Genomic DNA, 26540 nt, shown 5'->3' on the forward strand with positions numbered 1-26540 from the left:
AGATTATATACTGATATTTTTAATAAGAAAAACCCTTCAAAGTGAAGAAAAAAAATCGCGGGGCCTAGTTTAGTAAAATCACTAAACAAGAGGATAACATCATCAAGATAAAAAAAAAAAACTCTTGGATTTTAGGAAGAACTCATGAAATGTTGCTACAACAACCTTTTAATCAATACCCAATTGAAGTGTCTGATTTCATTCTGCCTGAACTGAGTTATGCAACCTGAAAAAGGAACGAAAAGGGCGCTCCACTTTGCTGGAGATCTGTTACCTGCCTAATTCTTTTATCTTCAGCCCAGACCGCTGTAGCTGGAGACATTTTTAAGAGCTTCCTCTTCCATGTCAACGAGTAGGCGGCAGAATGTTTCGATGTCACGGGCCTCTTGCTTAAATGTGAATCTGAACTCCCTCCACTCGTACTGGCTCAAGCCGTCTTTGGTAGTTACCCCAGGAACCTTACCAAGGACATCGAATCCTTTACTATCAACAGAGAGCATCAGTGCATCCTTCACACAGAAAAGCAGGTAGTTAGCGGTGATTCAGTTCAGGCACAATCATATTCCAATATCTAACATAGATTGATGAGAGTTGGTTACTTTTTTCGCAAATAAACCAATGGGCTCTTACCTATTAAGAATACCACAATCACAAATAGGAATTGTCGTGACTACTTGGGAGTCGAAAAATAGTGCATTTGCCAGCTTCATTAGAGAAAAATGTGTGTGTTCTGATATGGCCTCAGCTCAGCAAAAGATTAATTAAGCCAAAAAAAACAGGGTGATCCACTTTGATAAGCAATAGCCATGGCTTAGTATTGTCTGATTTGTATCTCTTATCCATTACAATTTTGCAAATCAATAATTTTATTGAGTCCTCATAAATTTGCAAAGTTTTATTAAAACATTAGTAAAGTCATCCAGTTAGATCTAAATCATTGTTAATATTTGATTTCGTACATCACTTCATAGAGGTCCCAACAATAGAGAAGCATGACCTGCAAGAGAAGTAAACTTCAAGAAAATTGCATGTTCTATCTATCTACAATACTATATTTACTAAATTGGTAGATTGATAAAAATATACCCCATTGTTTTGACATTGGCACCCATCTTTATTTTAAACTACTCTAATTGACTGTTATAATTACAAATAGCTCCCTTAGGTGTCTGTATACGCCTAAGGGCATTATGGTCTCTTTTTTTCATTTCAAAAAAAAAAAACAAATAGCTCGACAGCCAATAAGAGTTGTTCAAAACAAGGGCAAGGGTCCCATATCAAAACAAAGGGTGCGAGTCTCAGCTCCCTATATTCATAATTGTTAGAAGAGAAGAATGAAGAGAGAATTTATGAGTTAAAAACTTGCTCCCCCTCACTTATGTAGAGTACAAATACCATAATGCCCTTAGGTGTATACAGACACCTTCTAACACTCCCCCTCAAGGTAGAATCTATATATCATACATTCCCAGCTTGTTACAAATATCAAATATCGCTCAACTTAGCCTTACTTAAGGATTTGGTAAACATATCAGTAAGCTAATCCACTGATCTAGTAAAAACTGTGCATATCTCGTCCTTCTGGAAATGAAATGGCAATCCGCCTCAATGTGTTTAGTCCGCTCATGGAAGAGTGGATTTGTAGCAATATGAATCGCGGCCTTATTATCACAATACAACTGAGAAGGAGCTGAGAAGGAGAGGAAGGAGCGATACAAATCTCCAACAAAAAGGAGCGCAACCAGATCAGTTTTCCACTCGTGTGAGCCATGGCCATGTATTCGGCTTCTGCACTGGATTTTACTATGACATCTTGTTTCTTGCTTCGCCTTGACACCGAGTTACCTCTTACGAAGGTGCAATATCCAGTGGTTGATCTCTTATCTGTTGGAGATCCTGCCCAATCTACATCAGAGAACCCTTCTATCTTTGTATGACCATGTTTCTTAAATAATAGGCCTCTCCCTGGAGTGCCTTTAAAGTACCTGAGAATCTGAAGCACCGCGGCCCAGTAAGAGGTACGAGGTGTACAAGGTGAGCTCATATACTGACTGACTACCCCTACATCAAATAAGATGTCTGGGCAAGTGACTGAGATGTATGAGCTTGCTAACCAACCCCTTGTATCTGCCAGGGTCATCTAACAAGTCACCCTCTTCTGGACGGAGTTTCACATTAGGGTCCACGGGCACAACAGCAAGTTTCGCCCCAAGATAACATGTCTCATCTAATAAATCCAACACGTGCTTTCTTTGTGAAAGAGAGGTCTCTAGTGGAGTAGGCTACCTCAATCCCAAGAAAGTACCTTAAGTGACCCAGATCTTTGTGGAAAACTCTTTCTGCAAGAGGGCCTTCAATTTCTCTATACCCTCTGAGTTACTGCCAGTAATGATAATATCATCAACATATACTATCAGAAGGACACAGCTAGGCTCAAACTGATGACTGAAAACAAAGTGATCGACGGCACACTGTTTAATGCCAAAACGCATGACAGCCTCACTGAATCTCCCAAACCATGCTAGAGGAGATTGTTTTAAGCCAAAAGAGATTTTCGCAAGCGAGACACGGAGGACATCTCCACTGGAGCAACATACCGAGGAGGTTGCTCCATGTACACTCATCAGTGAGGTAGCCATGAAGAAAAGCGTTCTTCACATCTAGTTGGATAGAGGGGCCAACCATGGTTAACAGCCGGGGAAAGTAACACACGAATGATGGAATCTTGGCGACGGGAGAAAAGGTCTTGTGTAATCGACCCCAAATGTCTGCATATACCCTCTCGCAACTAATCACGCCTTCAAGCGCTCAACTGTCCCATCCGGCAAGTATTTGATGGAGAAAACCCATCGACAACCCATGAGGCGAGCACCCGAAGTAAGATAAACTAAATCCCAAGTCTGATTCATTTGAAGAGCACCCATTTCAAGGCCATGGCATCCCGGGTCAGCAAGGGCCTCGGCCACAGACTACGGGAAAGAGACAGAAGACAAAGAAGACACAAAGCTTCGAAAGACAGGAGCTAAATTATCATAGGAAACAAAGTTATAAATAGGATGGGCAGTAGACCGAGAGCGAATATATGAAGCAATAGGAGAATCTGAAATGATATCAGAGAGGGAAGAGAAGGTACTTGAGAGGTAGATGCCGGTATCTCCGGACGAGAAGGCGGTGCCTCGAGATGTGGAGGAGGTGGAAATGCTCGCCAACGCCGCTGATAGGTCCTCTCTAGTAGTAGGAGGAGCCGTTGATACCTGTATGGTGCATAATCCAATACAAGAGGAAAAATTGACACTTTTAATGGAGAAGAAGAGGACTCAAGTGGGTCACAGGAAGAACCGGAAAAGGAAGAGGGATCGCCGATGCGAGCACAATGGGACTACGCTCATGTGAAGGAGGAAAGTAGGGCTCGGACTCAAAGAAGGTCACATCGGCGGAAACGAACAACCTACATAATTAAGGGTTATAACAGCGACAATGCTTCTGGGTACGAGATTAGCTTAGGAAGACACAGCGCTCCGCCCGAGTGTCCAATATATCGAGACCAGGACTGAGATGGTGAACAAAGCAAACACAACCAAAGACCCCCATGAGAGGAAAAGGATCCCACTGAGGATGTAAGACCGAAAAGGGAGATTTACCATCAAGGACAGAGGGGTAAGTCGATTAGAGAAGAAACAGGCGGTAAGCACGGCATCGCTCTAATACGCCTTAGGGACTCGCATTTGAAAGAGAAGTGTGGAGGTCATATCAAGCAGATACCTACGTTTCCTCTCGGCGACACCATTTTGTTGAGAGGTGTAAGCACAAGAGGACTGATGGACAAATACCATGAGCAGATAAGAAATCTTGAAAGCCATTATAGGCAGAGAAGTATTCCCGAGCATTGTCAGTGCGTAAACATTTAAGACGGCAATTGTATTGGGTAGTAACCTCAACATGGAAGGTACAAAAAGCAGTAAAGACCTGCGAGCGATCGTTAAGAAGAAAAGCCAGGTCATATGGGAGAAATCATCAGCAAAAATGATGAAGTTTCGGTAACCAAGAAGGGACAGAGCCCGAGAAGGACCCCAGACATCAGAATGTACTAGCTCAAATGGACTCGAGACGCGACTAACCACCCTGGACGAGAAGGACACACGACGGTGCTTCCCGAGCTCACAGCACTCTCACTGAAAGGGCGGAAGAGCAGAGGAATGCTGAATTCGGCGAAGAGAGGGATGGCCGATACGGCAATGCCACTGATAGGCATCAACAGAAGTATGCAACACGGCACGAGGAGGGTCACACTCAACGCGATAGAGACCATTTACCAATCGTCTTCTTAGTCGAAAGATCCCAAAAGACAATGAGAGAGGAAGAAAGAGATAGAGCAATTAAGACTCTTGGTAATTTGGCTAACAGAAAGTAAATTAAAGAGTGACTTAGGAACACAGAGTACCGATGACAAGGTAAGACCAGAGGGGAAATAGTACCAATACCAGAGATGGGTGCAGTGGTCCCATCGGCCAAAGTAACAGCAGAGGCCGGCTGAAGAGGCTTAAACGAACTAAGGGAAGCAGAGTTACGCGTCATATGGTTGGAGGCCCCGGAATCAATAATCCAATAGCCAAAGGTAGTAAGAAGCGAAGCTAGCGAACCACTGGCTTGTGCAAAAGGCGCAGTAGGTGCTCGGCGGTGCACACGCAGGCGCAAAAAATCATCATAGTCGGCCCTGGAGATAAGAAAGAGTCATCATGTGCTACTGGTCCAGCGGATAAGGATGTAGACGCATAGCACGTAGCCACAGAATGTCCCGTTGCCTAATATGGAGTGCAATAAGGGCGCCCACGCCCACCAACAACACGGCCGCCCGTAGAATCACGGCCACGAACACGGCCTCGACGGCCCTGACCTCTGGCAAAGCGACCACCACCACGGCCAGAATGGTCACCACCAACAGACGCGCCAAGAATAGAAGTATCAGCAGAAGAAGTACTAGACCCATGAGGCCGCATACAGTACTGCGCACGAGGGAGGACCCCCGTGAGAGATGGAATAGAGCCGTCAAGTGGGACGGAAGTCATATCTGAGAAAGAAGCCTCCATAGAAGGGGAATAACTAGAGAAGGTAGCCGAACGTGGAGTCGACCCGAGAGTATGAGTCGAACTAACATGAGGATATATGATGACAGAAATAGAGAGAAAGTCTCAACCACAATGACGGAAGAGGATAAACAATAGAGAGGTGACGAATCACATGATGGGCTTGACCATGATACCGCGGCACCAAGGGAGAGACATAGTAGAAAAAGACATATGAGCACTATCAAGGATGAGAAAAGAGGCGAGGAGATGAAATCGGAGGCACAACACCTCACTCCGACATGTCATCGAACACGTGTCATGCACCGCGGCTCTGGATAGGACCGAGAGAGGAAATAGACATAGCAGAGCTAGTAAGAAGGAATAGAAAGCTAGCAAATAAGAGTGGAGCCACAGGAAGAAGAAAGAAAAGGGGAGAAAATGACTTAGGTTATGTTTGAAAAGATAAGTGGGAAAGAAAGGAACCTGAGGGTTCGATTAGGGTGAAAAGGGGGTTAGATTAGGGTGAAAAGGGGTTAGCTTCCTTAGAGGGTGGGAGAATGGTTTCCGGCATAGGGGGAGGGAGGTGTCCGGCAACATGAGGGGAGGGGAGGGGAGGGTTCAAGAGTTTAAGGGTTAGGGTTTAAGGGAGTAAGGGAGTGGGGGTAGCGAGGGCGTGGGGTGAGAGACGAGGGTGCAGCGAGGTGAAAGGAGTGGGGTGGGGGTGATGCAGACACATCCTACAGGAACATGGAGACTATGCCTAAAATCATGCATTCAAGAGATGTTATGGGGCCCTCGTATCTTTGAACTGTTTTTTCTTTTCGTTTTTTTAGTTAGCTCTATTAAGAGAGATGTCTTTTAGGTGGCTTACTTTCCCTAAGAGTTTTACTCTTGTTATTTATCTATTCCTATATTCTAGTAGTTAAAGAGTCTTTTATTATTTGGATTTTATCTTGTATATAAAGAGAGGAATTAACGTGAGATAGAGGGGGATATTGAAATTTTAATCAAAGTTAGTTTTCCTTCTCTTTTGTTGTGTTACGGTTTGGTGCAAACTGTAGATCAAAAGTGGGAAATTCTATTTGGGTTTTCGGTTGTGAATTTCTTATTTCTTCCACACTAATTTGGTATCGGAGCACAAGGTTGATAGTGGTGTTTGTCGTGAAGAGGCGACTATCATGTCAAGCAATTGTGGGCGTGATCGAGGTGTTCGTGCTCCTCATCAAGATCATCAAATAGATGAAGTTGAAGATTTAAGGAGGTAAGTCCAACAAATTACGGAAAGTATAGCACATTTCGAAGCTCGAAGAGACCATGGCAATCATCTAGCCTCGGAAGATATTAACCCTATTTATCATCGTGCTCCGCAGCGTGAACAAAGTAAAAGGGAAATTCAGGATCGGACGGGACCAAACCAATGGTACGTAAATTTGGTCGAAGAATTTGACGGGTCTGTCGGATCAAAGGTTCTAGATGAACAACTTGATTTTTGGTCGAAGAGTTTAGCAAGTTGATTGAATTGAAGGTTCTAAATGAACAACCGCATTTTTAAGACTACAATGATGATGAGGGTGATGAGATCACTTGGAATGATCGTAGTGAGGCGTTAGTTACTCAGCGTACCATGAATAATCTTATCATTAATAGTAGGAGTTGCGAGGATGTGGTGATACAAGCGATGGCTATTGTGCGCTATGAAACTATGAACGAAAAGGCAAAAGAAGCTGGATATGACGGCATGGAGATCGAAGTGGAGGGCAAATGTGGCAAAATACTAATTTGATTTCTTCATCAATTTTTGTCAATCCGTTTTTATTACATCATACATTGAAGCCTGCAATGGATGTTTATGAATTTGAGCCGGTTCAAGATCAAGAAAGATTTCTTTTCGTCCTAGAGATTATGTAGAAGAGTTTGATGCTCTAGAGTTTCAAATGATTATCGTCCTTCGATACTTCAAAATTCCAGGAATAGTTTTTCTGAATCATGGGAAAATGATTAAGAATGTGCACTCTTCGAAAATTCAAATCCGAGGACGGATTTTCTCCAACCCGGGGAGTCTGATGCAGACGCATCCTACAGGAACATGGAGACTATGCCTAAAATCATGCATTCGAGAGATGTTATGGGCCCCACGTATCTTTGAGATTATCTCTAACTGTTTTTTCTTTTCTTTTTTTAGTTAGCTATATTAAGAGAGAAGTCTTTTAGGTGGCTTACTTTCCCTAGGAGTCTTACTCTTGTTATTTATCTATTCCTATATTCTAGTAGTTAAAGAGTCTTTTATTATTTGGATTTTATCTTGTATAAAGAGGTGGATATTGAAATTTTAATCAAAATTAGTTTTCTTTCTCTTTTGTTGTGTTACCGTTTGGTGCAAACTGTAGATCAAAAGTGGGAAATCCTATTTGGGTTTTTGGTTGTGAATTTCTAATTTCTTCCGCACTAGGGGGTGCTGACAGGAGAGTTAGGGTAGCGAGGTGGTGGGGAGGGGCAACGAGGGCGTAGAGGCGAGGGGGTGGTTTGCAAGGTGGGGAGGGGTATGGGTAGAGGGCAAGGAACAACATGGAGAGAGAGAGAGAGAGAGAGAGAGAGGGGCGGGGGTGAGGTGAGAGTTAGTGTTAGGGTTTAGGCAATGGTGGAGAGGAGGAGAAGAAGAAGAGGAAGAGGGGAGAACAATGGTGGTCCCTAGGGAACCAAACCAGGGATACCATGTTAATAGAGAAGAATGAAGAGAGAATTTGTGACTTAGAGACTTGCTCCCCCTCACTTGTGTATTTATATTAAGAGAGAAAGAGTACAAAGACCATAATGCCCTTAGGCATATACATACACCTTCTAACAATAATATTGAATAGTTATAAATGCAATACATGTAACATTAATATCCCATGAACTTATATGAACTCTGTAATTAGATATTTCTCTCTAAAGAAAGCATATACATGAACCAAAATGAGGGAGATGATATTTCACGCCTTTTACTGCTCTATTTATTTTACACTTCTCTAATTAGCTATAAAGGCCGTTACGATTTCACAGCCAAGTATAAAAGCATACAATAAAGAGAGGAATGACACTATCAGAAAACAGGAGTGTGGATAAAATTTCCCTATAAGATATAGTAAACATAGTTGCTAACTAATGAAGATGAAATCCAAGTTGGAATTTTGGATTAAGAACAACTACTGAATGTTTAAAAACTTGGGCCCAAAATTCAGTCTTCCGATTGAAAGGCATTCAAAACAACCAATTGTTTCCACGTTTATGTGAGTCTGAGGTGTATCTGCAGCTAGCATTCCTCTTAGAACAAAAATGCAATAGTAAGTATTAACAGTGCTGGTATGTCCATTCCCTCTATATTTGAATTAACAGTCAATAAGAAAATTATAAATAGAGTCCGGAAGGTACCAAAACAAGGGAGTGGAAATATCAACTCCCTTTAATTAATTGTTACACAGTCAAGTTTCTGTTTAAGTTTATGAAGCACCGAAGATGCTCTTGAAGAAGAATACAAGAGATTTCTAGACAAAGTCAATTATAATCCTGACATGCACTGCATGGATCATGGATGTTGTTACAATTAATAGTTTTAATCCTCTAAAATTAAAAATATAAGAAAGCTGTATATTTATAGAAAAGACATTTATCAAAATTAATTATTTTATTTTTACAATGAATGTCTCAAGATATTTACCTAAATCAATACATTATTGTTATTTTTTTATGAAAAATGTCCTATACACCCCCATCCTCCTGTACTTACTGCTTCAATGTCTCCTGTTCATTTTTGACTTCTAATGTTTTCCCCATAGTTTTAAAACTCCCCTCCCGAGTCAACTCCCTTTTATCTTGGCCGCGTTCCGCATTTCACGGCCACCTTTTGCCCTACTACAGCGTTAATAAAAACTCCTTTGACTCTCCCGAATTATGACCACGTCAACCGAGTACTCTATCGCATCAACTGAGTACTCGACCACGTCATGCCGAGTCAACTAGGATTTTCTTCGACCGCGTTCCGCACCGCATCCGCTTTTTTAAACACCGGTTTTCCCTAGTACCTATCCAAGGACAACCAATTGAATGGCTAAAAGAAAAAGGGTACATAGTGCCAAAAGAGATAAAGAATGATCACACCTTGTTGGGTATACCAAGTCCAAATTAAGAGGGCTCTAAAAATTTAAGCAAGTTTTTGCCTATGATTTGGCCCACACTTTGAATTTACTATTGACACACGTGTCGTGTCGTGTCCGACACGACACCCGTGTCGACACTCTTTTTGACACTTTTAAATGTCTACTAGAAGTGTAGGTAACTTTATATGTATGTACGTGTATGGGGGTGCCACTATTTCTAGATTTTTAGGGGTTAGCCATGTCAGACATCCCATATCCATGTCGAAACTCAGCACACAAATCTATATCCACAAATCAAGTTTATATATACTTTCTATTTTAGCCGTGTCCCCGTTTCTAAATTTTGGGGGTTTGCCTTGTCCGACACTTCGTGTCTATGTCCACAAATTATAGGTTTTTGTTGTGACGATGATCCTCCTCTATCAATAGAAGACAGACAAATCTGCCAATTTGCTTGCTCCACAGAACTCGGAATTTACAAATCCTCAGCTATGTTATCTCCATGCACAATTAGACCTGATACTATATTTGAACAATTTAAACAGAACAAATAGAGATGACACATGAATTCAAATCTGATGTCATCTATCTGAAATTCTGCTCATCATTTCAATAAAAAATATTTCTTAAAATCATAGTATGGCGGTATTACTTACTCGAGCATTTTTATTCAAGTAAACGAAACAGAAAAGCATCAATGCTCTGCGCCTTGCCGGACTTTGGTTGATCCCATCAATTAGCGCTTCAGAAAATGGTGCTACATAGAAGACAGATATAGCATCTGAGTACATAAATTGATATATTCTTCCACAGAATCACAATAAAGGTTTAAATTTTCGGTTTCGGCCATAGCAGAAACTGAAATTTTGGCCGAAATACTGAAATTCGGTAAAAAAACAATTTCATTAATATCTGAAAAATTTTCTGAAATTTCTGAAATTGCAAAATTTCGTCGAAAATTGAAATTTCAAAAAAGAAAATGCTGAAATTTCCAAAATTCCAAAATTTCGGAAATTTCGGCCAAAATCTGGGCCGACACTGACATGTGTACTTTCGGTGTCGGCCCCGGCCGAAATTTAAAACCATGATCACAATACAGAAATCCACAGAACTATAAGAGATTGATAAAACATTCTTGTGGGCACGGAAAACATAAACTAATTTACCCTGGAATATATACGTAATGTCCAGCTTGATTTTATGGCAAATCTCAAGTAAATATACGAGATTGATTTTACAAAATACAGTTGTGAGAATGATCTTACATAACATATCCGCTTTAGATATTTCAACATCATTTACATCCACATCATGGCTGCCTCCATTGCCATCAATATAACTGCATGATCTGCACAGATGATTTCTGGTGTCAATCATTTCAGAGATCACATAAAATAAAACATGGCATAACTTGTTAAGAAATCTCATGTCTTGAAACAAGACTTAGACATTCGATGCATCACATTGATAAAATCGTCTCAAATTTTACAGCACTTCAAAAGGAAAATATCCATAACTAACACATTCAATATCCATAACGTCCACATTCAAGTGACGGTCATTTGTGCATTAGTAAACTATATCAGTGGTGAAGCAATCTAGAAATAGAAATGGTATGTGTTGTAAATAGAAAGGGTATGCGTTTACAGAGGACCCGGGAAATGAAATAGATGGACGCCTGACTTGTTCAGAACAAAGAATTGATTCTCGAAAGGGAAGTATGATTTAAATGACATAATAAATCAGAGAAAAAAATGAAGAGATGTGAAACAAGAATAACAAGGGAAAACTAAAAAAATGGCACCGCTAAAGAATAACTAGGGAAACTAAACATAATGGCACCGCTAAACTCTTACAAGTATATTCTAGCAGGTGGTGATCGTAACTTTCGCAAGTTTCATGCACATAATACTGACGTATGAAAACCTAAATGCGCTTAACTTACGCCCTTGAATTTATGAAGAAAATAGAGATAAACAAAAAAGAAGTTTCTCATCAACTAGACTGAAATTAGCTAAAACAAGATATTATTCAGATGATAGAGTTTAATGAAGCTTCCTTACCTAATATTGAACTTATAAACCATGTAGGCATCATTCCCATCCAGTATCTCCTGAAGGTTTTCGCTCCTAGATTTACAACTGACACTGGATGAACTTAATACACCAGAAACTGAATAACTGGCCCCGCTGACTGTTTTTCGTTCTGACAACATGATCTCTCTTAGAGTTTCTGCAGCCAATTGAACCTGTAGAGATTTGCAAGCATCAGAAAAATCAAGAGAAAACTCAAATAGAAAAAAAAAACCAATTTAGTATGTTGATGCAAAAATGGTATTCTGGAGGTTTAAGAGCGAAAGTGAAAATATGACAGCAATGGATGTGCACTAATACCACGGACAGGGTGTGCTTTAATAGCTTAATTAAAACACTATTCATTGAAAACAATAAATTTAGCACTAACTGATATATATATATATATGTGTGTGTGTGTGTGTGTGTGTGCACTAATACCACGGACAGGGTGTGCTTTAATAGCTTAATTAAAACACTATTCATTGAAAACAATAAATTTAGCACTAACTGATATATATATATATATATATATATATATATATATATATATATATATATATATATGAGAATAGAGTTCCTGAGGGTGCCTTCATATAAGCTTATATGAGGTGGCTCTCACAAAACATAAGGGGCCCAGATTGTTAGGATGATCCGAAGCATTCATTTGAAAGGCCCCATCATAGATAGGTTGTGTACAAAAAATCAGCTCCATTGGATCATCCTAACCCCTCCAAAAGTGGGGGCAAAAATGGGCAGATTTGTGGACAAAACGTGTCTATCCATTTTTGCCCCCACTTTTGGAGGGGTTAGGATGATCCAATGGAGCTGATTTTTTGTACACACCCTATCTATGATGGGGCCTTTCAAATGAATGCTTCGGATCATCCTAACAATGTGGGCCCCTTATGTTTTGTGAGAGCCACCTCATATAAGCTATATGAGGGCACTCTCGGTGCGGTCGAGGGCCCAAACACATGGGTCCCACATTGTTTGAAAAGAGTTAAACCATTCATTTGCAAGGCCCCATCATAGATAGAGTGTGTACAAAAAATCAGGTCCATTGGATCATCCTAACCCCTCCAAAAGTGGAGGGCAAAATGGGTAGATTTGTGGCAAACGATGTCTGTCCATTTTGACCTCCACAAATGGATGGGTTAGGATGATCCTATGGAGCTGATTTTTTGTACATATCCCATCTATGTAAGGGCCTTTCAAATGAATGCTTTGGATCATCCTAATAAAGTGGGCCCACATGAGTTTGGGGCCCTCAACCGCACCTAAGCTTGGTGCAGTTGACCGCACAATCTTATTCCTCATATATATATATATATATGAGGAAAATGATTGTGAGCTTGAAGCTCATATAGCTTATATGAGCTTGAGGGCCCAAACACATGTGGGCCCACATTGTTAGGATGATCCAAAGCATTCATTTGAAAGGCCCTTACATAGATAGGGTGTGTACAAAAAATCAGCTCCATAGGATCATCCTAACCCATCCAAAAGTGGAGGGCAAAATGGACAGACACCGTTTGCCACAAATCTGCCCATTTTTGCCCTCCGCTTTTGGAGGGGTTAGGATGATCCAATGGAGCTGATTTTTGGTACACACCCTATCTATGATGGGGCCTTGCAAATGAATGGTTTGGATCACCACAAAAAATGTGGGACCCATGTGTTTGGGCCTCAAGCTCATATAAGCTATATGAGCTTCAAGCTCACAATCATTTTCCTCTATATATATATATATATATATATATATATATATTGAATGGAAGCACTAACTGATAAATACAGGTAAAAGTTTACAGTTACATGCTGCAGTGAATGTATCAGTAGTCACTGGGTATATGGGTGGAAAAGTTTACCTTTTCATCTTTAAGAGGCACAACGTCTCCAGTCAAAGCAACCCGAACTGGTAACTGCACAAGGACATTTTGTAGATAGTTAGTGTTACGTCTGGAATCATTGTTTTAACTAAAAGATAAAGTGTCCATGTTTTGATGTAAAAGCATATATTTTCTTTTTCTTTGTTTTGGTAAAAGAGTGTAAATGCCAGTAGTACTATATAAGGGGAAGCCCAGCCCTGTGTATGCAACCTAAATATTTTTAAAATAACATACAAATAAAAAATGGAAAGAGCAGAGGACAGTATTAAGTAAATGAAGTTGTATAATATTGTGCCGCTAACTTGTTATTGCACTAGCTCTATAGAAAAATAGGTAATCCATGAAACAATCGACTAGGAAGGTTAACAAACCTGATCAAGGATGTACAATAGAAACAACTAGAAGAATTATGGACAAATTCCATAAATTGTACATTAGACTTAAGACTTAGATTATGCACTTTACATAATGATTTAGGCAGCATCCAGTTGCCATTTAGCAAATGACTTAAAAAGAATTATACACAAGGTTGGTGTCTCTTATGATGGCAAAGAAATGACAATATGAGATATGAACACAGGAAAAAATTAAAAAATGTCTAAAATACAACTCATAAATGAAACTAAACCATGTGCAACCCTCCGCTAGAGTCTCTATTTGTACAGGGCTCAGACAAATGTCTTGTTGGATTTTATTTTATTTTAATGGTGAATATATTAGAAATAAAGTGGGAAAACAGAAACAGAGAAGGTCAAGAGTACATCAAATGAAAGAAAAGAAACTGAACAATTACAAGGAGCCCTTCCCTCTCTACAAGAGAGTCGACACAAGGCCAATCATGGCAGCCAAAAGTCAAAGACCTCGAGGCTAGCCCTGGAAACACCTTCTCTCGCCATTCGATCCGCACTACTGGCGGATCTCTTTACATGGGAGAAGGTAATCTCTAAATCTCCAATCTTGTCTTGATTTTCATCGAACCAATGGGCGAATCTCCAAGGAATAGGGGTATTCCCACTGAGTCACTTCATGACATTAAGGGAGTCCCCTTCTATCATCACTTTATTCATGATGTTAGGGTCAAGTAATCGCATTCCTTGGAGCACTGCCCTTACCTCTGTTTCACTTGAATCTGCAATCCCAATTGGACCTGAGAAAGCCCATAAGGTATTTCTAAGATCGTCTTTTAAAACATCTCATATCCCTCCCCATACTAGAGCCATCAAAATTGAGTTTTAGAAAGCCAAAAGCCGGGGGGACCCAAGGTTGGGAGGGGAACGGAGTCATATCCGAGCTGGAGCACCTCTCTCTCCATCCATACCATAAGTCATAGGCTGACACAAACCTAAAAGGGGGTAATATCCTCGCCCAAGAGACGGTTAAGGCCAAGATTTTGCTGAAAAGGAAATGAGATCCTCTTGATAATCCTCTGAATATTCTATCATTCCTTTCCTTCCATATGACCCATAATGCAGCTAGAAGAATCAGTTTCCAGAGGATCTACCACTCTGCCAATAGGTCTAAGAGGCTAGATGGCATGACCCATAAAATACAAAATCTATTGAAAACTTTGCTCCAAACCTCGCTCGCCAGACTGCAGGGAAGGAATGGTCTACTGATTCACCAGATCTAATACATAGAGTACAGTGATTGATGATCAACATGTTTCTGTCGCGCAGCTGACCGAGTCTGAATTTTTTCCAGAAAAGCCGTCCAACTGAAAGCTTTTACTCGGGGCGGGCAGGTATGTCCCACACAGTGGCTACAGGCAAAGTTAAAGAAGCAGAGGCAATTTGGTGATAGAATTATTTGGCACAGAAAGTGGTTGCTTTGGTTGTTTCTTGGGTAAAAACCCTTCCTAACTTGTGTCTCCTAATGACTGCTGGAATGGATGGAGGGAGGTGTGTTGTAGTGTGGAGGTGAAGACCAAGTTTGTGTAGAAGTGGAAGCCTTCGACTCAGGGTCTCTTGTTTGTTTTCTTTGTTGCATGCTACATTTTTTCTCATTCTCTGTATTTGACCATCTCGATCCTTCTTTAATGAAATCAGCTACCATTCATAAAACAAGAATGATTTGACGCAAAAAGACCCCTTTAATATTTTCCTGTCTTTTTAATGTATTGAGATCCAAACAACTGAAGGAAATTTGCTATTCGACCCAGCTCCCTATCAAAAAAGTTTCTTCTAACCACCACTTTCCATGAAACTTCATTGTTTCTCCATTCAAAGCATTCCTTTGCCCAGGATTCCTTGTTCGACGCTATGGAAAATAAATCCGGGAACCCTCTTTTAGAGGTGCCTCACCACACCAAATGTCATGCCAGAATCGGATGCGCTCCCCAGAGTAGAGCCTGAATTTGTCTTCCTCCATGAAGTTCACACCCTGTCTTGTTGGATAATTTGTGTTTCATTAAGATATGAGCTTCACATAAATGTCTTGTTAGAGAATTTGTGTTTCATTAAGGGTATTTTTGTAATAATCTATCTAATTATATTTAAGTGATGTAATAGGTCTTTGTCAAGCGAATGAGAATACAAATACTACGATTTGGGTCTCCGCCATCTTGTTCTTATACTTTTTACAGATTTCACATGGTAATAGACAAGTCTCCAACAATCTGATTTTCATTTTCATTCAAAAGGTTTTTTTAACCTAGAAAAGAGTGCGGCCACAGAGCGGACCTCAAAATGTTATAGATAATAAGGAATAAACAAGGAGGACTAGCCGCCTTGCCTCAAAACCAAACCCAAGAACCCTAAGGTTTCGTTCAGTTGCATTCCTTGGGTCGGAAAACCCTCGGGAATGATGTGGCGAGAAGATAAAAAGGAAAAGAAGAGGAAAAGAACAGAGAAAGAGAGAAAAAAGTGTAATGTCGCAAAAGGAAAAGAAAAGGTAGGAGTCAGAGCAGGGCGAGAGGCGGAGGGCGGTCTGGCCCTGTGTGTGTGTGTGTGTGTGTGAGAGAGAGAGAGAGAGAGAGAGAGACCCCTTAGCTTATCTTGCAAGCCCAAAAATTCTAGAGCATTGCTTCCAGAATCCACTGCAGTTTGCAGATACAGAAAAAACACAGCAAAGAAAAGGGACAATAAATGGTTAGATGAAGAAAATATTAGTTTTCGGAGAAAAAATATGAGATGATTCTAGTTTTTCCATTATCGGCATACCTTGATAAGATGAGATCTTGAGAAGCCTTCAGTAAGCTCTTTGTCTATACCGTTGTCATGTCTATACTGTTGTCATTAACTGCTAGAGCATGAAATTGGGTTTTTGCTGTTATAGCCATTACCGAAGGAAGAAGAAGAATGAGATGGAAATGGGAGAATTGCAAGAAAAAGAAGCACACATCATATGGTTTTATGAAGGAGTAGAACCAATATTCATTAAAATACACCGCCACCCAAAATATCTCACTGCATAGAAAGCAAGATCGGACCAGATTTCATATCGTAGCAGGGCGGCGGATGGTGAGGCAGCAGGCGAGGGGGACAGATATAGGCAGCAAGGTGGTGGCGAACAGTAGAGGACTATCGGCAACAAGCGAGGAGAGAAAGAAAAAGAGTCTTCTCATTTTACTTTTCCATGAGAAGGAAAAGAAATGGAAAAAACTTGATCACATGTCAGCCAACAAAGAAAATGTGTCAGCTGACAGGTGAGTAGAAAAATGTCATGAATGGCACCTGAATGCCTGGTCAAAAGAAATTTGACCGAAAACTAGCCTACTCCACATTATTTCCGTGGGAAGTGCCTCAACTGAATGGGCCCTAAGGAAACATCAAAAGAACCAAAAGAATGTCACCGGCAACCTGCGCCCCTAGGCAACCTAAGTCATTTCCTTACCTTGAGGCATAGGTTAGGGAAGCCCAAAACATCGCATCTCACTGCCCTCTAGCTGATTTCGGCAATTCCTCCCAAGATTTGTACACACTGGTACACTCGAAGGAGCAAGCTGCACTTGCTAGAGCATCTGCCACCGTGTCGCCCACCCTAAATTGGTGACATAAACAGTGAATGCTCGCCAAATGAACCAATATCTTTGGCCAGAAATAGCTTATCCACCAGGGATGGTACCCCTTATCATTGGTAAGGTCTATTAAAACTTTACTGTCTGATTTAATAAAAAGCTCCTTCAAGTTGAAAGCCGAGCAAAAACAAAGACCATACAACAAAGCTCTTGTTTTCGCGACCATGTTGGATCCTTTCCCATAGTAAAATTCAAATTTCATAACCCTAGCTTTGTCGACCCAAAGAACTTCACCCCTTCCGGTCACACCCGGATTGCCATTGGCTGCCCCATCAATATTCAGCTTAAGAACACCTCTATCTCGCCGCTTCCATAATATCCAAGAGTCCCTTTGAATCTTAGGGCGTAAAATGGCAATGCAGAGCTGGTATAGAGCTAACTTCTCTAACATATTGCCTTCTTTCAATGCAATGTAGGATTTCCCCATTTCTCTAATACCCTCGGTGATGAGACTTATGACTCGACGAATAGGATTCTCCCTGCCCTCCATTTTTCTATGTAAAGACCCAGCCCCAAACGGGCCTAGAAAGTTGTAACGACCCGGCCCACACAGGCCTAGAAAGTTAATAACCTTAATTAAATCTGGACCGTAGATCCCCAGACCAAAAATCACAGTGTATTTTCGTTTTTTTAGTATAACAAATTTTTAGGGCATCAAATCTTGTCCGTTCGACATGATTTTGGTCCCGGTAGATGGGTATTTCGAATACCTATCCAACGGACCCAAGATTTAGCGCTTCGGACGTGATTTGAGCAAGTTATGACCCTTTTTCTGTCAGGGTTTGGCACTGTTACGAGTTTTGTCCTTTTGAGTTTTTATTTTTATTTAAGAACTTTAGTTTAGTTGTTAAATTTGATAAGTACACCCTTAGGGAGTTTTAATAAAGATGGACTCTTGCTAATTGTGGAAGACTTGGATTAAGAAACTAACCTTTAATATTAAATCTAATTGGGAAACCCACTTTAAGCACAAAACTTATTAGCCATTAAAAACCCCAAACATGGGCTTTTGAAACCCTACTTGTGCACGTCCAAAAACCAAGAGAGAGAAAGAGAGAGAAAGAAGAGAGAGAAAAGAAGAGGAAAAGAAGAAGAAGATTGTGGGCTTTACAAATACTTTTTGATCCATGTAAGTTTTGTTTATTTTATTATTCTAGGGTTTGTTTTCCTTTCGAAAACTAAACTTTAATCAAATAAGTGAAACCCTAATTATTTCTTTTCGAATAGATCATAAGAGTAGTTATTGTCTTTTGCATTAAATCAAGAATGTGAATTAAATCAAGATTATTGTTTTTCTTTTAAAAACAAGATTTCTTGATGATTTCCACCCACACTTGTGTGTGTGTGTGTATGATACGAATATTTCAAATTTGATCCGTAGATTAAATATGCATAAGTACTAATACCCATGAGTGTATCTTTAGGGATTTATAAAACCTAAATCATTGGATAGAGCTTAAAGAACAAAACTTAAAACGTTATGACTCAACTATCTTAGGATTAGAGTTTAAAATTTTAATTTAATTAAAAACTTAGTGTGGGTACATGATTCATGTTTCAGATTCGGTAGCAATTCCTACTCAGACATAGAAGATTTCTCTCTCTCTCTCTCTCTCTCTCTCTCTCTCTCTCTCTCTCTCTCTCTCTCTCTCTCTCTCTCTCACATTTCAAGTGGTCAAGGTAGGTGACGGTACCCTAATCTTATACTTTAAACAATGGTTGACTTGAATGTGTTTGATGAAAATTCTTTAGCAAATATGAGATTTGTTTATGATAGTGATTAAGTAGAAATCATTGATTTACAGTCAGTTTAATATTCAAGTTTATTTCATATTCTTGCTATGTCAGTAGCTTGTGACATATGGATATCATGTTATGTTGGAATAAAATGTGGAAGCAAGAACATTGCTTAAACTGACATGGGAAAAACAATGGATGGAAAAATTGGGATTTTATACTAGTACATCGGTAAGACTAATAAATGCATGAGCATGAGGATTATGGTGGTTTGGGCGGAGGTATGAGTCGTCCAGGAATAATGAAATTCCAAGCCGGCCTTGGGTTTTAGCGCACTCCCTTGGTGGTAAATGCATCATCTTAGACCATGATGTCAAGAGGCGGAGCGGCCAGTAGGCCCATCGTAAAAAGTTCCCCATGCCCACTACCTTTAGGCAGGGGTAATAGAACGTATTGGTGGGCAAAGTAATAGGCTATTAGAGAGCTGAAGTACCTTGAGAGAACTGTCTCATACTTCACCATTAATAAGAAACATAAGTCTCATAAATGTAAATTGATGTATGTTTTATTAGATCAATTGATTCTAGTTGACGGATATTATTGCATGTTTCCTTATTTATATTCCAGGTTCTTTTAGAAATTGTTGTTAATAAATGTTTATTAATGAATTCAAATTATACACTTTAATTCAAGAATTGTTTACTTGTATTAGTTTAGGATACCGAATGAATCTACATAGTTCTTTGAACTAATACCTAAAAATCCCCCACAGGTTTTGCTACAATAGACGACATCGAGAGTAAGTGGGGAGAGTAGGAAGAGCGTGCCGAGTCATTGGAGTGTCTATTCCTTTTCATTTATATTACCGATGCCAGTTTACTTTTGCTAAAACTATAAGTTTGATTTAAATCAATATTACTTGAGTTCTTTGTTATTAAAAAAAAAATATTCCGAATTTTTCATAAGAGTTGTATTTAGTTTCTTTGGTAGCGATTCGGGTTTCTTTGAAAATCCAGGTCGTTACATTCTAGAACACTCCTAGATATCCCAAACAAGAAACATAGGGGAAAGACAAAATAGAAAAGCAGGTTGGGATTTCCTCTTGCGGACGTGTACGAACCAAGTCAGAATGCAAGCTTCTAACTGGTTGCAAGTGGATCAGTTTAATGTTCTAGATCTGTGCAAACACAGATCACACACCTCTGGAAAGCTCACTATTGATAAATAAGTGATCCATGCTTTCCTCCTTGCTGTGCGTGCAGCAAACACATTTTGAGGTTAGTTGCACAGTCATATCTTTAATTCTAGTGTCAATCCCAGCAGCATTTTGAAAGATCTTCCAAATAAAACAGCTAATCTTCGTTCAAATCACACCCCATATACCCTCTGCCCATGAAACTTTAACTCTGAGATCTGCGCTTGTTCCATGCACAATGAGTTGAAAATTTCCCGAGGTGGTGTGGCACCACTTTAGCTCATCTTGAGTTGGTTTTCCCATTAAGACTGGACATCGTAGAGAAATAATTAATCACTCCCTCCTCCATTCCAGTTGTAGCTTCAAACTCGCAACCATAGATGACCCTCTTACTGATGAGCTTTCTCCTGCCTCTAGAAGTGGTCGTACAATGGAAGTACTTGGAATTTTGGTCACCAATGGCCAATATTTCTATCCCTTAAAGACCTCCTCTTGATCGAGGATCTTCCACTCATTTTTTAAAGCTTCCCTTGATCTTTGATCCCATTCAGAAAGCGAAGCATCCTCACATTTATGAACAATAAGGGCAATGTCCTCCTTGATAATGTTCTTTCGCACAGCTAAACTCTAATACATTTTATTTTAGTTGCGAAGGGCGCCCATTAGGACCTTAAGTTTATAAAACAGGCAGGCACTGAGGCTTCCTTCAACAATGAAAGAGGTCTAATTGGATACAAAGGGTTTAAACACGCTACACGATAACCAAATTTGTTCAAATCTGAAAGGAGTTGAGCATCTCAATTAATCCTTCATTCCAAAAATGAACAGAGCACGATTTGGGAAGGGGTGGTAGAGCATCCTCTGAGAGGATTTGGGGAACCAGATATCCCATTTTTGAAGAATTAATGAATTTATCCAGTCTAAACATGATTAGATGGATCTCTATGCTAGTCCAAGTATATTTCCTATTTATAATGGAAGGTCAACAAGATCATGATTAGATATAAAATCTGCAAACATTGACATCGCCAGAGAAATACAATCTCCTCCATCGTATTCTTTTTCTACTTTACAGATTTTAAATCTCTTTCTAGGATCACAATTTCTAAAAGTTTCACTCACATAGGACCATCACTGGGCAAAAATCTCTTTCATCATAGCTGCAAAATACTAAGGCACGATCAAGTGGAAATCATGGATTACTATTAAAATACCATGAATCTGATTCTAGAATAGAATGAATTTTCAAAAAAAAAAAAAAAAAGAATAGAATGATCAACAAATAAGAGAATGCACAATGAAGAAGAAAAGGAAACGAATCGCGACAGGAACAAAAGGTGCAATAAGTGAAAGAAATGAAGAAATAACAAAGCATCACACAGAAAAAGAGAAGGAAGAGAGACAAAAACGCAAGGCTCAAGGAATAAGAAGATGAAATATGAAAAGAAAAGAAAATAAGGAATTGCATGGAAGGAGAAAATAAAAGAGAAGATTGTATGCATGCTTGTCGGTTTTCCTCACCGGAGTTGGCAGGAGAAAATGAGTGTTTTCGGAGAAAAAATCCCTTAGTCACATGCCGTCACCACCACAGGAACAATCATTTGACTAAGTTGCATTTTTTTTAAAAATACAAGTGTGACTCGTTCGATTGTCTATGTCTCAGCAAGTTGCTGAGTCATTAAAAAACTCGGACAAACTCAGTCAAGTCATGGCTGTTTTCATATAAAACCAAGTCTTCTCATATTTTGACTCTGCCTTGCGTTAAAATGAGTTGACTGGACGAGTTTGCCAACTTTGCTACACATAGAGAATAAGTACAAAGATAAATCCAGAATCACAATTGGGCATGAAGTCGACCCATTTTCATCCCTAATAGAAATAAGTTTCTTGAGTAAATGAATTAAAAAATTGAAGAGTAGACCTTCAGTGTAAAAGGCAATCCTATAAGAATCGTTCCTGTGAGTGCCACAAGAAATTGCATAGAATGGATAGTTTTTTACTTCATAAGCAGAAAATAATATGCATTTTGAGTCATGTGGAGGATAGCATAATTGCCTAAGCATTCTATCAATGAAATCAAGTCACCGTTGAAATCAACTCAATAATGAGTCGCACCCTCCTCATAAACATATCAAGCATAGTATGTCTATGATAGATAACAATCCCAATGTGGCCTTGCCTTTTTACGAATTTGACTTGCACAAACCAATTGGAATAAAAAGAAAAAGAAAACCCTATGTAGCATTAAGAAATACTTGACATGCAAACCTAAGTTGATATGAACAAATGGAATATATGACGAGTGTTACCAAGTTACCTCTCCAGAAATAATCTAAATATAGAAAGATAAGTCATGCAGGTTCCTATCATTAATTGGGTTTCTAAAGAAGCATCCGAATAACACCACTAGCATCTGAATAATACCACTCAGAAGATATTCTCATACAAATCCAGTACTTTACCAACCTTTCTTATAGATTTCAGCAAGTTCATTACTGGTCCAGGTACAGCACTGGTTACGGAAAGAGAACCACGCTCATCAATGATGGTGTTCTACCAAAGAAAGAAAAAGAGAGATACATCAAGCATAATAAAGAAAATGGCTGCTAGATAACTGTATCATTCAACAAAGTTTGATACATAAAAATAGTGTTCCTGATAGAGTTTCTCAACCAGATAGCCTAAGCTATTAAATTTTTACAACATAAAAAGCTAAATTATGAGAATGTGAGAAATGATTCATGCCTTGAATAAAATCTTTTAAAAAAAGTGCTGAGAACATGATACGAAAGATAATGGACCTTGAATAATTCATTGTGACCAATATTATGCCTTTAATGGTAGGCAATAATTGTTTGTGATGTCGCTGAAGCAACATACTCAAAAAATATCTAGATTCTAGAACAGCCTCTAACGTTAATTTCTTAAGGGAGATCTTTATTTCTTTTCTTCTCTATTGAAGTAAAAATAAGATGTAAAAAAATAAAGAAAATTAGTAGAAATTTGCAAGTTAGTTTGTAGGCTTTGAACCTATGTTGCATCAGTACTGTCTGAGTCTCAGAATCTGCAATGGATATCTGAGTGTCAGATTTGGCGAACCTCAAAAATAAAGATTCGTGGAATTGCCAAAATCGTTTAATCAGTTCTCAGATTTTAATATTTTATATGTTTTATCACGTAATATATTAAAAAGTTAAATAGAATAAGTAAATATAAAACGTTTTTATAAATCCATATAAAAAACTTACTATTAGTATGGATAAAGCTCAAAACATGTTGTAATTGTAAAGTCGTGGTAGTAGTATTCAGAAGAAAAAACAGATAGAAAAATCTAGAAGTGTTGCGAAGAATCCCATAGTATTGGAATTTGACTCATGCCCGATACAGGTACTTCTCACATACAGAAGAACCTGTGTAACATCATTTGAACTATAACCATTATTTTTACAAGCATTCTCATCACTGAAAACTCTATGGTGAGCCATGGCTAGTCTTTTAGAATGAGAACTCCAAAAAAGAACAAACAACAAACCTAAAACTGCCATCTTTCAAAAAAAAAAGAGCATAAAACTAATGCAGAATCCAAATTTTTAGACTAATAACAGCAATGAGGAGATTAAGGCCTGGTTAACTAAATACAACAATTGGAATACTAGTGCATCAGCTGTATATCATCGTAAAAGCTCAAAAAATAGCGCTAAACACAATGCATGGAATTCTCACCACATTGTGCAAGTCATCCTCTTGTATCCAAATGTATGGCTTCCCCCTCTTAAACAGGTACTTAACCCTTGAACTGTGAATGTCCTCTTTGCTATCAAAAAATATGAGAACAGGAAATGAAACAGGTCAATCACTACCAATAAATATTTCATTCAGCAACTTCCTACTACGAATAAATGGTATAATCAAATACATTGTGTACAACTTTCTCTATATTTAACATTCTCTAGTGTACCCAAATGACATTTTTGTTCCATCTTTCTTATAATTGTGAGCATTGAAGTTTACTGGATCTTAGAAAAAGAAAAAGAATAAAGAATGAAAATAGACTTTCACATACATTCGAAGGTAAAAAATAATGTCTTCTGTCATAGTGTGAAACAACCGATTAATCCAAAAGCTTAAGCTGTTAGAGTTGGCGTTATTTCATCATTTATCTTCAACACTCGCCCTCACGTGTGGCCCTTCTTTTCTGGGCTGGCCATACATGTTGCTCCTCTTCAAAGTTGGCCACACACGTGGATTTTTAATATTAAGGAATTGTTGGGTTTTGAATCAAGACCTGTCATGAGGCAAATTTTCTGATGCCATGTGAAACAACCAATTACTCCAAAAGCTTAAGCTGTTAGAATTGCCATTATTTAATCATTTATACTTCAACACATACAACTTCCAAATACCTTCCTTTGGCATCTGCTTTGATGGTATGGAGATGAGCCTGCCAATTACCAGACAAAATATTCTGCAAGCAAGAAAGTAGAAGAATCTCAACCAACAATCATAAAATAAAAAGGTCAGAAAATAAAACAATACATAGTGAAAATTTGGACTAAGAAATATAAGTAGTCTACTAAAACCCATTTGAGTTTTCAACACAAATTCAATGAACAAGGGGCATAAAAGCAGTTTAAGAAAGAAAGAAAAATCTATTATCAGCTTTTTAGACAAAGCCCAATTTAAGATTTCATACAAATCAGAAATAGAAAAAAGAAGAGACTAAGATACATGCCTTGCATCTCTCTGCAAATGTTAAAACCATTGCCTTGTTGGGATTCTTCATTTTCCCGTAAAAGGACACCAACTGTTCGATGAAATGACTCAAATAAACTCAATACTCGAAGCTCCAAGTTTTGGAGAAAGTTGGGGAACTGGAAGAAGGTTAGAACTTAAAAGGAGAATATGGGTTTTAAGGAGAGTCTGACTCTGAAGAGGAAGAGAATGAATGTGAAGAAGGACGTGGAGAAGTAGAGTAGAGTTCCCTCTGGTGTTTCAAGGGGCGGCCGTTTAATAAAAAAGGGGTCGGTCGGATGAGTTTTTAGATTGTGTAAGGCTGTATGTGTCAGTATCTTTTTTCAAAAAGCAGTGTATGGGCCACCGCATAGGAAGGTCCAAACTGTCCATTTGATGGGCCACAACTTGGGGTGGACATGGTTCGGTTCGGTTCGGTTTTGGCTAAACCCATAACCGAACCATGTATAATCGGTTCCCTGAAATTGGAACCAGAACCGAACCATATATCTGTGGAACCGAACCGAACCAGAACCATATATAATCGATTCGGTTCGGTTCGGTTCTGGATTTACCCAGCCTTCACCAATGGCCCTGTTTATATATGAATTACAAGCACTAACAGTAACAGTAACAGACACAAATTTGGGCAATGCAAAACTTATATGAAGTATGAAGAAGTACAAACAGGTGAGATAATCATGCACAAATTTTGCCAATGCATGAAGTCATGAACTACAAATTTGGGAAATAATCAGGCCCTAATATCCAAAGCAAACAGGCCCTCATTAAACCAATTCGGTTCTCGGTTCCGGGATCCCAAACCCAGAACCGAACCAAATTTTCACCGGTTCCCGGATTTTGGAACCAGAACTGAATCATATAGAAATGGAACCGAACCGAATGTGCCGGTTCGGTTCGGTTCCTCGGTTCGAACCGGAACCATGTCCACCCCTAGCCACAACGTAAATAGGTTGTACCGAAAAAAATCATTTTCCAGAGGATGATTCTAGCCCTCCGATCTATAGAGGATATAGATCGGAAGGTTAGGATCATCCCATGGAGATGATTTTTAGGGTCACTACCTATTTATATTGTGGCCCATCAAATGGACGGTTTGGATCACCCTATGGGTTGGGCCTTACATTACTATTTTTTTTTAAATATTGGACTAAACGGCTTACACCATATAAAATCCTCCTTTTTGTACAAAGCCCACTTTTAAGTTTTCAGTGTTTCATCTATTTTAGGATAAACCATTTTGGACTAATCTACTTAATTTATATTGATTTACCCTTAATTTAATGAGAAAAATGTTCCTGCACTCGAGCATATATAGCTTATATGTGTAAGAGTGCCAAAAAATATGGGGCCCATATTTTTAGGGATGATCCAAAGCATTCATTTGAGAGGCCCTTACATAGATAAGGAGTGTACCAAAAATCAACTCCATAGGATCATCCCAGGGTGTCCATTTGTGGAGGTTAAAATGGAGGGACACACTGTTTCTCCACAAATCTGGCCATTTTTCTCTCCACAAATGGAAGGGTTAGGATGATCCAATGGAGCTGATTAGGATGATCCATTTTTCTCTTGTTTTCTAAGGAGATGCGGATATTTTGGTAATTTTCTATGAGAAAGTGATGGACCTTGATGATTAAAACTTTGAGCTACTTATTTGGAAAGGAATTTTAGA

General features: G+C 39.1%; 1 protein-coding gene across 1 annotated transcript; it reads right to left on the reverse strand.

The window, feature by feature from the left end:
* LOC143872518 (uncharacterized) lies at positions 1-25161 on the reverse strand. The gene is made up of 9 exons (XM_077376743.1): positions 24846-25161; positions 24517-24578; positions 23837-23927; positions 22580-22666; positions 13146-13199; positions 11266-11450; positions 10468-10550; positions 9859-9959; positions 1-509 (listed from the first exon to the last, which is right to left on the reverse strand). The coding sequence occupies exons 1-9, from the start codon at positions 24894-24896 to the stop codon at positions 294-296; spliced, it is 930 nt and encodes a 309-aa protein (XP_077232858.1). The 5' UTR covers positions 24897-25161; the 3' UTR covers positions 1-293.
* Positions 25162-26540: the final 1379 nt, after the last annotated feature.

Source organism: Tasmannia lanceolata, unplaced genomic scaffold (assembly GCF_043159265.1).
Source record: "Tasmannia lanceolata isolate RefF3 unplaced genomic scaffold, GAP_Taslan_0.1 ptg000002l, whole genome shotgun sequence".
NCBI classification, from domain to species: Eukaryota; Viridiplantae; Streptophyta; class Magnoliopsida; order Canellales; family Winteraceae; genus Tasmannia; species Tasmannia lanceolata.

Bases quoted from the DNA above. Each gene is read 5' to 3' on its own strand.
- LOC143872518 (XM_077376743.1), bottom strand. From the start codon at position 24,896: ATGAAGAATCCCAACAAGGCAATGGTTTTAACATTTGCAGAGAGATGC. The intron at 13,200-22,579 runs GTTGGTAAAGTA...GTCCTTGTGCAG, and splicing joins TGCTGAAATCTATAAGAAAG to TTACCAGTTCGGGTTGCTTT. The intron at 11,451-13,145 runs GTAAACTTTTCC...AAATCTCTACAG, and splicing joins TGCCTCTTAAAGATGAAAAG to GTTCAATTGGCTGCAGAAAC.